We start from the raw sequence: 13,758 nt of genomic DNA, 5'->3' as shown, positions 1-13,758 counted from the left end.
AATGAACAGTGCCATGTTTACTTTACTATATTGATAGGATTAAAAAAAAAACAAAACAAACAAAAAAACCCCCCCACAATTACACTTACTCAGATCTATTTTCTTTATTGTTACTGGAAAAAAAACCAACATATTGTAGTAGAGGTTCAAGCTAGTTGGGTAACTGAATTAAAGCAAAAGATTTCCTTCAACATCTATGAGATAAATATGTTTCCAAATACAAATTAAAACATCTTTCTTACAGTGATCACTGAGAAAAAAAAAGAGGAGTTGCCAATAGGCAGGGGAAGGGACAGGATTTGTTGGAAGTCAGAAGTAGATGTCAAGAGCAAAGTTGTGCTAGAAGGCCAAGATGCCAAGTGCTGCCTTCTGACTGCACCTCACATCTTAACCCCAGCAGATTCCAAATGCTGCATCTTTTAGGAAAGCTGAGCAGTCCACACTGCAGCACAAACCTGCCAAACTCCACCTCAAATTGCCCACAGGAGCACCCAAGGGACCATAAACCCCACGAGGAAAGCCAGGATGAGGCCAGGAGACAGAGACAACCACTAGAGGGGCAAAATCAACAACCTGGCATTCAATGTTCACAATTCTTGGTCACCCCTCAGCACCAAAGATGTAAGTACATCTCCACTGTGAGCCTGATGGATTTTCCTCTTCCCAAGAATGACTAGGGGCACATCCAGGCCCTGAGGCAGCAGCAGAGCTGAGCAGAGGTGCCCCAGCTCACACACCAGATGGGTCAGCACAACCTGGTGGGGATTGAGTTTAATCTTCTTGAAAAAGGAATGAAAAGAGGGAGAGTCTGAAGCAAGTTATAGAACCTAACACTTCTTATACTTAGATCAGTGAAGCATTCCCCAACCCAAGATGTTAAGACTGGATAAAATGAGCTCCAAGGCATAATGCTGAGATTATTTTTACATGAAGTTGATTGCCCACGGGAGTTGCAGCCTGGAAAGATCTCCTGGCTTCCAGGCATCTTGCTCAGCACAAAGTGAAATACTCCCCCTTGGATCTAAAACAGGCCAAAACCAACTTTGCTTTCATTAAAAGAAAACTAATTTTCTGTAGGAATCTTTGTTTTGGTAAAAACTTCTTTTTTCTACAGGATTTCCTCTTAGAGGACAGCACTGACTAGTTCACCAATGAAAAAAGTAAGGACTGGTCTCCAGCCTAAGATCTTTTACACTGGGATGCCCTTAAAGTTATTTTTAATGGGGAGGGAAGAAGGCAGCTCACCCCTAATATTCCACTTCACAAGAAAAGCATCACCCCCCACCATTCTGCTCTTCTGAAGCCAGTCTCCAGACAGTGCTTGCAACCAGTTTCCAGCAGTTGGCACTGATGAGAAGCTCTGTGTTTCAGTAAGTCTGCACTGCAAATCCACCTCCTTGCCCAAGATTTAACATGGCAATGCTACGCCAACAGTCAAATCTTTGCTGGCACAAAGTAGATTAATTCCATGCAAGTGTTTATGTAGATAATTATGTGAAAACAAGAAAGTAAAAGTCCAAAGCCCTGAGGTATCAACAACAGAATTCTTTCATGAAGAGTTTCATTTATATAGAAACAATTGAATTTATACTGTAGTTACATTCACACAACACAGTCCTGGCTAAAGAGCTATCAAACTGCCTTATGGAAACCCAGCTCTGGAGCACCATGTGGAGTTCTGGGGGCTTACAAAGACAGTCTAAGAGGATGGTTCAGAGAAGGCAACATGACTAAACCCGCAGTTTGAAAGGAAAAGCATCTCTGAAAAGCTGAACACATTCAATGCAGAAAATGATGCTTTAAAAACAAGTTCATCACACATTTTATCTGACTAGAAAATAAAAATGTATCACTGTAAGCAGTACAGCCCTAAACCAAGCAGTGCTGAACGTGTAAGCTGAGAAATCAGTATTTCAAATGGACCATCTAAATATCCTATCATTTTTATATACTTACACCAAAGGGCCATTTTCATCAGCTTAACGAGTCTGCCTTACACCATCAAGTAGGAAATATGTTTTTAAAGCATTTGAAAGTCTGGAATTATTGGGCATTTAAAGATAATAATACACTTTAGCAACTGATTTAAATAAAATATTGAAAACAATTTTGAGGAAGAGAGTTTATTAACCTAAAGTGTATATGATAATTTATTTTTAATAAGATGTTAAACCCACTGCTATTATGGACAGGACTACAGTTCTTGAAGGAACTGGCACATGCACTTTAAGACCAAATATCCTATGGCTTTTGCTAAATGAGTGACCAGGCTCCCAGCATTTGGTGAGTTTGTCACAACCCTAATATAACTATTTTGCTAAGATGGGCATGGTGCTGGTTGAACCTAGTTGGTAAATCATCATATAACCAAGAGAGTGACCACAGACATACTACTGTTTTTTTTTTTCTGAAAGCCATGGCTCTCAAACACCTCAACTGGGAGGAAAAATAAGAACAAAGACTTGTTTAGATCCACTGTAAACAGATGACCTGGCCACCCTGCTTTTACAGTTGCCTCCAGAACCCTTTTAGAGCAAATCCTTCAATGTCCCTAAATGCAACCAATCATTTTCCTAAGGAACTTCATAAATAAGGTGTCACTATCACTCTGTCACAGGGTTAGGATTTAGGATAATGAGGACAGGCATTAGCAGGGTAAATAATGAGAAGACTACATTTTGCTTTTGTAAACACTAGACTTGAAAAAAATTGAGAAGTTAATATTGAATTATTTCTTACCAGCAGCACAGGGAGGCAGGCCAAATGAACAGCAGAAACCCTGCAGCACTGTGCAGAACCAGGAGAGACTGGCAGAGAAGAGGATCTGTCAGTCTAGAAGCCAGCTAATTAACCATGTACTGGAATGGTAGTTTGTAGGACTGCAAAGATGAATTAAAGTGTCCAAACTGGAAACTAATGAAAAAACCACAACCACCACCTGGCACCCAACGTAGCATGCTTATGCCTTTACCTGTAAACAAGCACTCAGATAGTGGGCTGTGTTCCTTGGAAGGCAATTATTAACTCCCCTTTATGTCCCCAGTAAATAAAGGCTTTCATCAACTCATCTGTAAGCTTTAAATGTTCTATCTTTAGAAAGGGTTTTTAGTATTTGATCAATAGTTTGGAAAAAACAAGTCCAAGTTTAATAGCCTGGTGAAATTTAATGTCAACTTCTGAAAGGTTTTAAGATTGATAAACAGATACTAATTTGCTCTTAGAGAGCAGAAAAAGTAGGTATAAGCCAGTACTGTGGGGTTTTTTTCCCTTCCATAAGAAGTAGTACATAATGTAGAAATTCACAAGCCCAGAGCACTTTGTCATGACACCACCTCAAATGACTGATAATTAATGAGAGTGGAAGTAGAAATGTTATCTGTAAAGACAAGCTTGGTCCAATAAACTTCAAGGTTTGCTTTCTGCCTTCAACTGCAGACTGGTAATTTTCTTCACTTTTAAAAAGGCTATTATATATATATATATATATAAAAGTAACAGAACAAGGTTTTAAACCAATATCCAAACCTTTAGAACAGTAAGGAAAAGTGACACAGAAGAAGATGGTCATTTTCAAAGCAAACAGTGTGTTCTCTGAGAAAAATAAACAGGCTGCAGCATTTAGGAAATGCTCAATTTCATCTTTGGGACAGGCACTTTAAAGTTTATGTATCATCTGCCATTAATACAAGTTTGATACTTTGTCACATAAAAATTAAGTCAACTTTTCTGCAAATGGTGGATTTTTCATTACTGTTTGTCAGGGAAGCAGGGAGAAAGGTGCTCTGTCCCCACCACAAGGGCACCTAAGGTGCAGAGCTGCCCCTGTTAATCAAAGCCAACACTGAATTATTTGAGAACAGTTGAACTGTTTGGATAAGGTCTCAGGCTTCAGGACAGACCCGCATTTCAGAAGCATTCCCTTAAGCAATCCTGACTGGATCTATTCTGCACATCTTCACTATTCCACAGCAGCTTTATGTAAAAAGAGGTTCACCTAACCTGGCTTCCTTGATGTTTTCCCTTTTAATTTACAGAAATATAATGGAAATCAGTATTTTCTCCTTGCAGTCATTAAAGACTCATTTCCTAAAATAACTTCATCTTCCCCTTGTTCATCGAGGTGATTATTTTGGTCCTGCTTTCCTAATGGCTACATTTTTATACTTAACATTTAAGTTTAAAAAAAAAAAACCAACAAACAAACCTTCAAGTTCTAATTTTTATGAAAATAATCCTAGAAGGCAAAGACATGTTAAAGCAAATTACTTGTTAATGACCTGGTGTTCTTGTCTTTGTAGGCTTTCATATCGGACCGGTCAAGACACGGCTAATTGCGACACGTGCAGGAACAGTGCATGTATTATCTATAGGTAGGTTAATTCCCACTTCTTCCTCAGGGAAAGTCATGATTGGTAGCCTTGATTCTTCAATACCACAAAACCAGTTCAAAAACACCTGTTTCTAAGTCGAAAACGTTCAGGTCAAGAATAGATGACACTGGGTACTGCTGCTGCTGCAGCTCTTGGATGTGAGTTCTCACCAGGTGGGAGCTTCACTTCCACAGAGCTGCAGATATTAAGCATTTTCTGTCCAGCAAGTCAACAAACTTCAAACTGATTTCTATAGCAGTAACTACTGGTCTCAGGAAATTATTCTGATAGAGTTTCTAGCAAAGAGAATCAGAGTCAAGCTGGACAGCTTTCTCAGTCAGATGACACTGCGACCCAGGCTTTCGTGTACTTTTGTATTAGCAAAGTTTTAAAATATGCAGGGCAAATACATCCTGCCCAACACCAACAGCACCAGAACATTCTTTAAATCAAGCCTTTGCAGTCTTCATGCAACAGGCAAGACCTGCTGCACATCTACAAAGAGCCCCTTCAGCAGAGCAGCTGGGAAAGGGCAGGGCTGTGGAAGGTACATCCAGGTTTGCCCATTAGTGTCAAACTGATCAAAAATTGCAAACTTCTTGAAGGTTTTGCTCAAGATTGTTCTCACCTGCTACAGTCTCTCCTCCACAAGGAAATAGGTGGAGTTTCTCCCTAGAAACAGGCCAGGTACAGGAGGTGAAAGGATACAGCTTCTTTCTCTGAAGCAGAGGTTCCCCTCCTAAAATTCATCAGCTGAGACCCCATTTTGGCATGTGTTGTGTTAGAGTGAAGGAGTAACAGACAGTGGGGCACGACAGGAAGCCACATGAGCATTATGTGCTTCATACTGACAATTAATTGTCCTCCCCCATTAGAGTCCTTTAAAATAAAACTACATCTTTTCATGCACTGCAGGTAAGATGAGAACAAATGCATCTCAGTACCCCAGTATTGCAGAAAACTAGGCGGTATGTATAGTACAGGTGGAAATTTATCAAGATGACTATGAATTACACTGAAGATACAAACTAAAATGAAGGTACAAATGTTGGCTAGGTCTGAAAGCACAGGATTTTCCCCTTCACCCCTCAATTCTCTACTCAGTCTCTGATTTAAGCAGAAGACCTGGAGCTATTTATACATTATCTTCTAGCTGCCTGAAAGGGAAAAGGGATGGAAAACTTCCAACTCCAAATTTTCTGTTTACCAGCTAACTAGAAAAGGGAGCAATGCTGGTGCAGGGGAAGGAATCAATTAGTTACCCTTCCCTAAGAGCACACTTCAGAAGCACATAAAGCCTCCCTTTCTCTGAGCTCACCCCTGAGCCATTTCTGCCTTGGGACAGCCTGGGAAGGTACAACATTGCACCCTTTTTTTTAATTGGGGAACTGATTTTTATTTTATGAGCTGAAAAAATCCAATTGGAAATTTTTAAATATTTGGATTTCTAGCCAGCAGATTTCAAGTTAAGAAACCTTCCAATTTCTACTTCTTACTGCAAATGAAATGAGTCCAGGAACACAGATTTCAAGTGTTTGCCTATGGAAAAGTGTAGCAGCCACGTCTGGCTCTTTGGGATTTCCCACCAGAAGAGCCCTTTGGACTGAAGCTGTCAATGCTGGGCATTGCCTAAAGCAAAGTTTCCAGAGGAAGTTTTAGCAAAAATCAGCTCAGCTTTTTGACAAGCTAGGAGAACACATGCTGCAGGCAAGAAATCTGAAACCTGAAGAAGACTGCAAAATGGGAGCTATGAGAAGGCTGAATTACTAAGAGAAGACAAGTAGCCAGAAGGGATTAAAAAAAAAAAATCACGGATGAAATTACAGGATGAAAGGACAGACTGCCTTGTAGGAGCTTCTGCTCCTCCACAAGTCAAATGCTACAGTACTGAAGCCTCTGAAGGAGCAGCAGCATTTCATTAGTAAGGATACTAAAGCTGCTTTTCAATGTAGATGCAATGCTGCACCTTCACAAACAGCTGGCATGTCAAAATGCTGTGTAGAGTTATGGGATCTCTTCCAGACAAAACACCTTTTAGGAACAGAAGTTGAAACTGGCATTAAACAGTTCAAGATGCACTGAAAACCTGAGTATCTTTGAGGGCACTGACCCTGCAAGCTGTCAGTCCCTGTCAGAGTCAGACCTGGAGGACCATCCTGTCTGACCTACTGCATGTCCACCAACTGCTTCTACATCATGTTCCTAGGTTGGACCCTCCTCAGTCTTGAGCTCTTTCACCCAAGGAGTAGATGGGGGAGACTTAAGAAAAACAGAACCAATGCTCTCATGGGACAAATCAGTAACTTAAAGAGAAAGCCTTCTTTCCCATAATTGAATTTGTAATGCTTTGGTTATGAACACAGTAACATTTAAAAAACATCTTGAGTTGTTTCAAACCTTTTAAACTTCAGGGAAAGAGCATCTTAGAGGAAGAATTAAGTTTCCCTGCTGACCCACCTGCAATCTGCAATGTGAAGCACAGCACAAATGCAAAGCTAGAATGCAGAAACAATCAATTTAATACATTCTTCCCCTTCAAGATGACTTTTAAGAACACAAATATAATGTAGCACAAAAGCTACAGACAGTGTAGAAGGCAACAAAAAACACTGTTGTACTTGAAGGGGTTTTTTGTTGCTTTTTAGTATCAAAAATGTCTTAGGATTCTGGTAAGGACAGGATCAGTTGTGTCTTATGGAGCTTTAGGCTCTAACACAGCAGAAAAACTTACTGGGCAACACAACCACTATAGTTTTAAACCCTGAATATAAAAGTCCAACTCCATAACAACAGCCTAAAACAACCAGGAAGAAGTATTCTGCACTATGCATTCATGGTGATTAAAAAAAATAATAAAAGTTAAGTTAAAAAGTGTGATTAAATACAGAAAATAAACAACCATCTAATCAACTGTTAACCTGTATCAAACATTCATCTATTTCATTAGTATCAATAGCTCATAAACCAAGGTCACAAAACAGTTTCAAAATAATCTTAAAAATGTAAGACAAATTTACAAACAAAAGACAAATATTTACTTTTTTTTTTCAAACTAACATAAAGTCACCATTGGAATTTTTAAAGGTATAAAATAAGTTTTATAAGCATTTTTTTGTCAGGACCAAGTCCACTTAAATACTGAAGTCTAGCAAAATCTTGCTATCAGGAAGACACTGCATTGATATGCAGAAACTGTACCAATTCTTTTAACTCCCAAAACCCACGTGGACTAAAATCTTCACAGCCTGTTTTATTCTGTGATTATCTCTTCATGGAACTGCCCTTTCTGCTCCTGTTTAGATTTCCATCCCCTGTGAATTTTAATCTTTGAACAGAAATCTATATGACAAAATGAGGCTTCTGTTTCTTATTTCTGTGCATTATTCTAAGGCTTTTATCAAGAATTATTTCCATGGAGGAGCATCCTGAAGAACTCAGGCTAGACTTCTCTTCAGACAAAAAGGTCAGAAGTACTCAGCAGCTTTTACAAGGCAACTTCAGCTTCTAGAAGGAAACTTTTTACTGGCTCAAATCACTGCACAAGGGGAACAAAGAAATTGAGATCATACTATTACAGTTCTCGGGGGGAAAATTATTCAGAGCTACACCAACCATTTATTTTCCTCCTTTTTACTCTTAGATTTTGAATTATGCTGCTTTTCAGTATTCAATTTTGTCCTTGATACTTAAGTTATTCTAAGGTGAGCTCCAACTGTTCAACACTATTAGACTTTATGAAATGTAACTGAATACAACTGTGGCAAATTAAATAGCTTAAAATCATGGTGATACAAGTTAACTAGGTAGCACAGAGCCCACATGGAAGCAATTCACTTGGTATAGGTTTGATATAGCCATAATTATCCAGATTAGTAAACATGGCAATACAAAGTGAAAAATAAAACAAGTAGACATGAATTCCTAAGACAGCATCAGTGCAGCAAAATCAGGTAACTAAATGATAAGTCATTTTCATCTTGTTATTTCCTCCCCAAATTAATTAACTTGCATTCCTTCTCATCTTATCTCTAGACTGTAAGATTCTTAGTAGAAACAAAGGATCTTAATGGCTTCCTAATGCTGAGAGTGCTCTGGATCAGGGGCATTTCTGGTTTTTAGGATGAAACAGGAAATTCAACACAGATTGCTTCAAAGTGTATGAAGCTAATTTTTGAGTGATCAGTGCTTATCTGGATCCCTTTCCTCCAAGATGTGACATGCACTAATGCCATGTCATCCAATTAACGTGACCCAGAAAGAGACACTAGGATATTATTCTTTAATTCCTGCTTCACCTTGCCTGCTTAAATGCAAAGAGTTAAGCTGCTCTACAAACACTTGCAGGATTTGGGCCTTAACATTACAAACTAGGTAATAAAGAGGTAAACACAAGAGGTGTCAATGGAAATGAGAAGGTTGAGTAGAAGGAGAAAGGTTTTATCTTGAGGCAGAAAGCAGAGAGGCTGCCCAGAGCTTGTGCAGGCTCCATCCTTGGATGAGACAAATGGATAAAACTCCCAGCAAACCAGTCCTGAACCTAAATTATTCTGTTTCTGTGACCTTACAAGTAACCAACATATTGAATTACTAGCATCCAACAGTCTTTAAGTTATTCATGTTAATAATGTCTGTGTTATAAAAGTAGAAAACCCACCCGTACTTCTAAGTGTGTTGCTAGATACTCTCCCACAGCCCATATGCTTAAAACCAAACGGTTATGACTCCTCAAACTCATTTTCAATCCCTGATACTGCAGCAAAATTAGAACAAGTTCACTCTGCTGCCAGTGTGCAAAAAATAAACTCATTAACAGATATTCTGAGAATCATCAAACCCATGAAGCCACCACACCAATCCCTAATCCACAGTGCTAGGATTTCTACTAGGATGTAAAAAACAAGATTAGCCAGAAAGAAGGAGCCTGAGAAGTCAGCCACCCTGTGTGCCATGCCTTGAGTGAGGTGCCCACACTGTCCACCTTGGCTCTACATCCTCCCTCTAGCATACAATAGGCCCTATGTTAGAATCATTGAATGGAATCACTACAGTTTGGGTTGGAAGGGATCTTTAAAAGGTCAGCTAGTCCAAGCCCCTGCAGTGAGCAGGGACATCTTCAACTAGATCAGGTTGCTTAGAGCTCCATCCAACCTTGAATGTTTCCAGGGTTGGGGCACCCATCACCTCTCTGGGCAACCAGGGCCAGTGTCTCACCACACCCATCGTAAGAATTTATTCTTACATCTCCTGAAAGCTCTAGGTTTCACCCACAACACACACAGGCACAGTGTGTCACACGATCCCCAAAGCACCTCTGAGAGGCTTTCAGGTCCTCTGAGAGCAGCTGGAGGCCAAACCAGCCTCACACTGGTCAGTGCTGCTTCACCATGAGGGCTCAACTAGAAAGCCAGGCAGTTCTTCACTCCTCTCCCCTCAGGCTTCAGGCACTCAGCACACAGTCCTGCACTGATGAGCAGCTATTCAATATATTTTCTCTTTCTTTCCTGAATATGACTCAAATTCTGCATAGAAAACACTTTTGTTCCAAGCTTGTCCTGGAGTGCCTGTTATTACAAGTACAGGAGTCAGCATTGTTTTCCAAACACAACAACTCCATTTCACAAACACAAAAAGCAAAAGGGCCACAAAGCCCAAAGCAAAACAAACAGAGAAAGCCCGCAGAGGCTCCTGCTGACTTCAATTCCAAAACGACAGGCATGTATGAAAACAGTTTCCAAGGCAGCATTCAGCTGCCCTGCTGTCACCCTCCACCTTTCTGCCCTGCTTTGCCACCCTCACTACAAACCCAATGTCCACAGCAAGTCCCTGGGTCCTCCTGGGGACAACAGGAGATGATGATCCACGTGTCAGCCAGGCTCTTCAGCCAGTTCAGTGCACACCCATGCTGTGCAATAAATAACAGCAGGGGCTGGGAAATGGGAAAGGAAAGAAAAAAAACTTATATAAAAAAAAAAAAAATCTACTATTGGGTTCCCTTTGCACTGGTATCAGTCCTGAGCAGAAAACAAGATGACAGAAAAAGCAGGTTCAGGGTCCTCTGCTCCAGGGCTCAGCCAAGCACAGGCTAATGGAACTTGGAGCTGCAATTGCAAAGAGACTTTTGATCCCCCCTGGACTGGACCCATCTCACTCAGAGGGAATTTCAAAGATTTTAATTAGAAAGTTCTCTCCTGTGTTTAATGAGCACATCAAAACAAAATCCTCAAAGATCTGTGATTTGATTTTATTTGGCCAGATTTTCACTGGAGTGACATCTATGCAAAGCCTGATAAACAGGCAGCTGCCCTGAACCACTCTGGTAAACCTTATAGGTATTTAGTTGTTTCAGGAAGGAAACACTACAAACCAGAATACTAGTCACAGACTAAATGGTACTGCTGTTCACACAAACAGTCTGTTAGCACTAGAGTTTCATGCACAGGAAAAACTGGAGCCAGGTGTTGGCCATGGAGAAGCTCCAACCTCACATCCCAAAACTGGCAATAATGTAGGTAGGTGAACCTTTAGTGTGTCCTAATCACGTGTGTCAGGCAAACATTAGTGATCCTGGCATTCCATAATACTTAGATTCTTCTCTTAGTTTTGTAGATATTATTTACAATCATCAGCCCATTGAAAAATATGATTGCATCTAAGGAAAAAAACTGCTGAAGCCAGTAATTATCATTTCTGTCATGCATAATGCCAGAAGAACATAAGAGTCCTCACTAATTAAATTTATGGAGTTATCATGGGGAGGCTTAAACAAGACAGAAAAAAATAGACCAAGCTTGAAAGTGAAAAGAACCACATGGCACAGAGAGTATTTCAAAAAAAGGTCTGAGAAGAAACCTATAGATACTTGGGATACAGAAATAGCACTGAGCACAACAAAATTGTCAGAGCTGTGACAGGTGACAAAACCAAGTCCATGAATGCAAGAATTGGAAAGCTAGATGATCAGTCTGTAGAGAATATCTGCAACTCTAGAACCAAACTATAAAGAAGTCATAGGTAACACTTGCTGAACTTAATCCCACACCATGTGCTTGATATAAACACCAAAAACAGTCAGCTGTAAATAATCTATAAAGACACGCAGAAAATTACAGAATAAGGTTTTTGCTTTATTACTGCAGCACAAAAAGGTGCACAATAGGATCAAAGTTTGCCTGAGAGGTTACATTAAAAAAACAAAGTTGAATTGATAAACAACAATCAATTATCTTGCAAAATTCACAGCTATAAATGCTGAAACAATCTGAATGCTTTGTTGATCCTCTTTATACTCTTCCGAGGTAAAATATTTAACTTTGATGTAACCAGCTGAAAGACAATGTCTTTTCCTGCTTAACATGGAGGTGGTGGAAATATTTTGAATATCTGAACCCTTACCCAATGTGTTTCTCTCTTCCACTCTTACCAAGTTTATCCACATCACTCCAAATCACTGAAATGCTGACACTTTTGCTCAGCATGTATTTCAGTTAAACTAGGCATGGCCAGCAACAAAAAAAAAGACTTAACACTTTTCCAGCAGCTCCTGACAGGGCTTCACTGGGAAGTCCTTGCAGGCAGACAGCCCTTCAAAACACTCAAGGACAAAAATATCCCAGACTTCTTCTAGCATCTTTGATTCCCTCTCCTCCACCCTGAGAGGACAATGAATTCCACCAGGATCAGCAGATGGTATCTCATGGCATTATGTGCTGAGCTTGCAAAGGCACTCAAGTCCACCAAAACCTCCCGTGAGTCACAGCATTAGTTTGGTTGGAAAAGACCTCCATCGAGTCAACCATTAACCTAACACTGACTTCCACAATTCCAGATTACTTGGAGAACTTCCTCTGGAATGACACCAGGTGTTTTGCACTGTCTTCATGCACTCCAGGTGTGCTGCCACCCTCCCTAGGGCAGACAGTAGGAACCAAGTAGTAGCACCAAAAGTTCAAGAATCCCTTATCACATGAGCCACATTGGGAGCATGAGGCTCAAAAAAGCCCACCTAACTTCTCTAGTGGTTTATGCCAAACAATCACCAGCAGAAATAACTAAGAAAACATTCTGAACACTTAGCAAAAGCAAAGTGACATCCAGGAACAGTAACCTCAGCCTCACACAGTGCTCAAGTGGCACAGGTTGTCATTGCAAGGCTCAGGACAGCTCAGCAGCAGGGCTGAAAGGGCAACCTCTCAAGTGCCCCAACAGCCCCAGTCACACACAATCTTCACCTCAATAATTCATTTTTAGGTTTAAATCATCAAGCAAAAATGTAAGAAAGAAAGAAACTGACCCTGTGCCTACATCCCCTTAATTTCACCCCATCTTCCAAGTTCATCCTGATACCCAAGTGCCACATTGCAGTGTAATGCACAAGGCAGGATGAAGAGACTCAGCACAGCACTTGCCCACAAGCTGCTGCTCTACCAAATGCGACCAAAACCACCAAGTTTCAGGGGAATTGTAAGTGACCTAGATACAGTTTTGAGTATTAGACAGAATTAACCTTTTGCTGAATTTACAGTGTGGTTCCTTTGTTAAATATGGTACATTTGAGATGACCCACAACACGCTGTTGGAATGAAGGTTGTAATTTCATCTTTATTAGGTTTCTTAACTGCTGGCAGGATTTTGTAGCCAACACACTGTGTAGAATTCAGGAGGTGTAATTTAAAGCTTCAGTATATTTTTTTTTAATGCAAGTTCACAGTTTAACTGAGTATTTCCCTTATTTCTCTTAAATTTTAGTATCATTAGAACAAGCAAGTACACACTAGCAACTGCTGAAACAGGTTCTTTCCATGTTGCTTATTTTACCTACAGATCTGGTCAGCTAAATAAGTGGATCTACATCATTAGATGCTTTTGTCTCAGCAGTCATTTACAGCAAGTAGATTGGATGTTGCTGTCCTCATTTGTAGGGCCAAGTTTGGAAGCTGTCACCATATGCTAAAGGTTTGCACTGTAAAAAGGAACTGGTTTTTAATCTACTTTCCCCACATGTGTCTATGAGTCTGTACATATGCCAGCCAGTTTGGGGAACTCCAACTCATGGCAAGACTTGCAAGAAACAGCTAAAATAAAGAAATTACCATGACAACCTTGCTGCTTATGGCCAACCCATCAGCTTTTCTCAAAGTCATGATGACCCACCTGCCCAGCTGCCACCCTGACCTCCCAGACAGGAGAACTGAGCCTGGCAACCCTCTGCAAGAGCCCTTCCCCACAGAGATGAGGGGAAAAGTAGGATTTCTAATTCTCAGTCACTTGACTTCTCTTCTACCATAATCCTCAAGGCCCTCCTAAACAGGAGGGAGCAGTTTGCACAGTCCCATTCCCATTTCTCTTCTGCAGGATGTCCTTTTTTTGCCCTTCCTTTCCCCAAATCCCT

General features: G+C 40.4%; 2 protein-coding genes across 2 annotated transcripts in view; one reads left to right on the top strand and one right to left on the bottom strand.

The window, feature by feature from the left end:
• DOCK1 (dedicator of cytokinesis 1) overlaps nucleotides 1-13,758 on the bottom strand; it is a 298,906-nt gene that overhangs the window by 189,570 nt on the left and 95,578 nt on the right. The gene's annotated exons all lie outside the window — the stretch shown is intronic.
• The window catches only part of FAM196A (family with sequence similarity 196, member A), a 28,513-nt gene that overhangs the window by 14,410 nt on the left and 345 nt on the right, over nucleotides 1-13,758 (top strand). Inside the window, exon 2 of the mRNA XM_010001869.1 lies at nucleotides 4,299-4,370. Within this exon, the coding sequence (XP_010000171.1) occupies nucleotides 4,299-4,370 (72 nt within the window). The remainder of the gene's footprint in view (nucleotides 1-4,298; nucleotides 4,371-13,758) is intronic.

The sequence above is a fragment of the Chaetura pelagica genome, unplaced genomic scaffold (assembly GCF_000747805.2).
Source record: "Chaetura pelagica isolate M959 unplaced genomic scaffold, ChaPel_1.0 scaffold477, whole genome shotgun sequence".
Taxonomy (NCBI): Eukaryota; Metazoa; Chordata; class Aves; order Apodiformes; family Apodidae; genus Chaetura; species Chaetura pelagica.
This window is presented reverse-complemented; position numbering and strand designations above follow the sequence as displayed.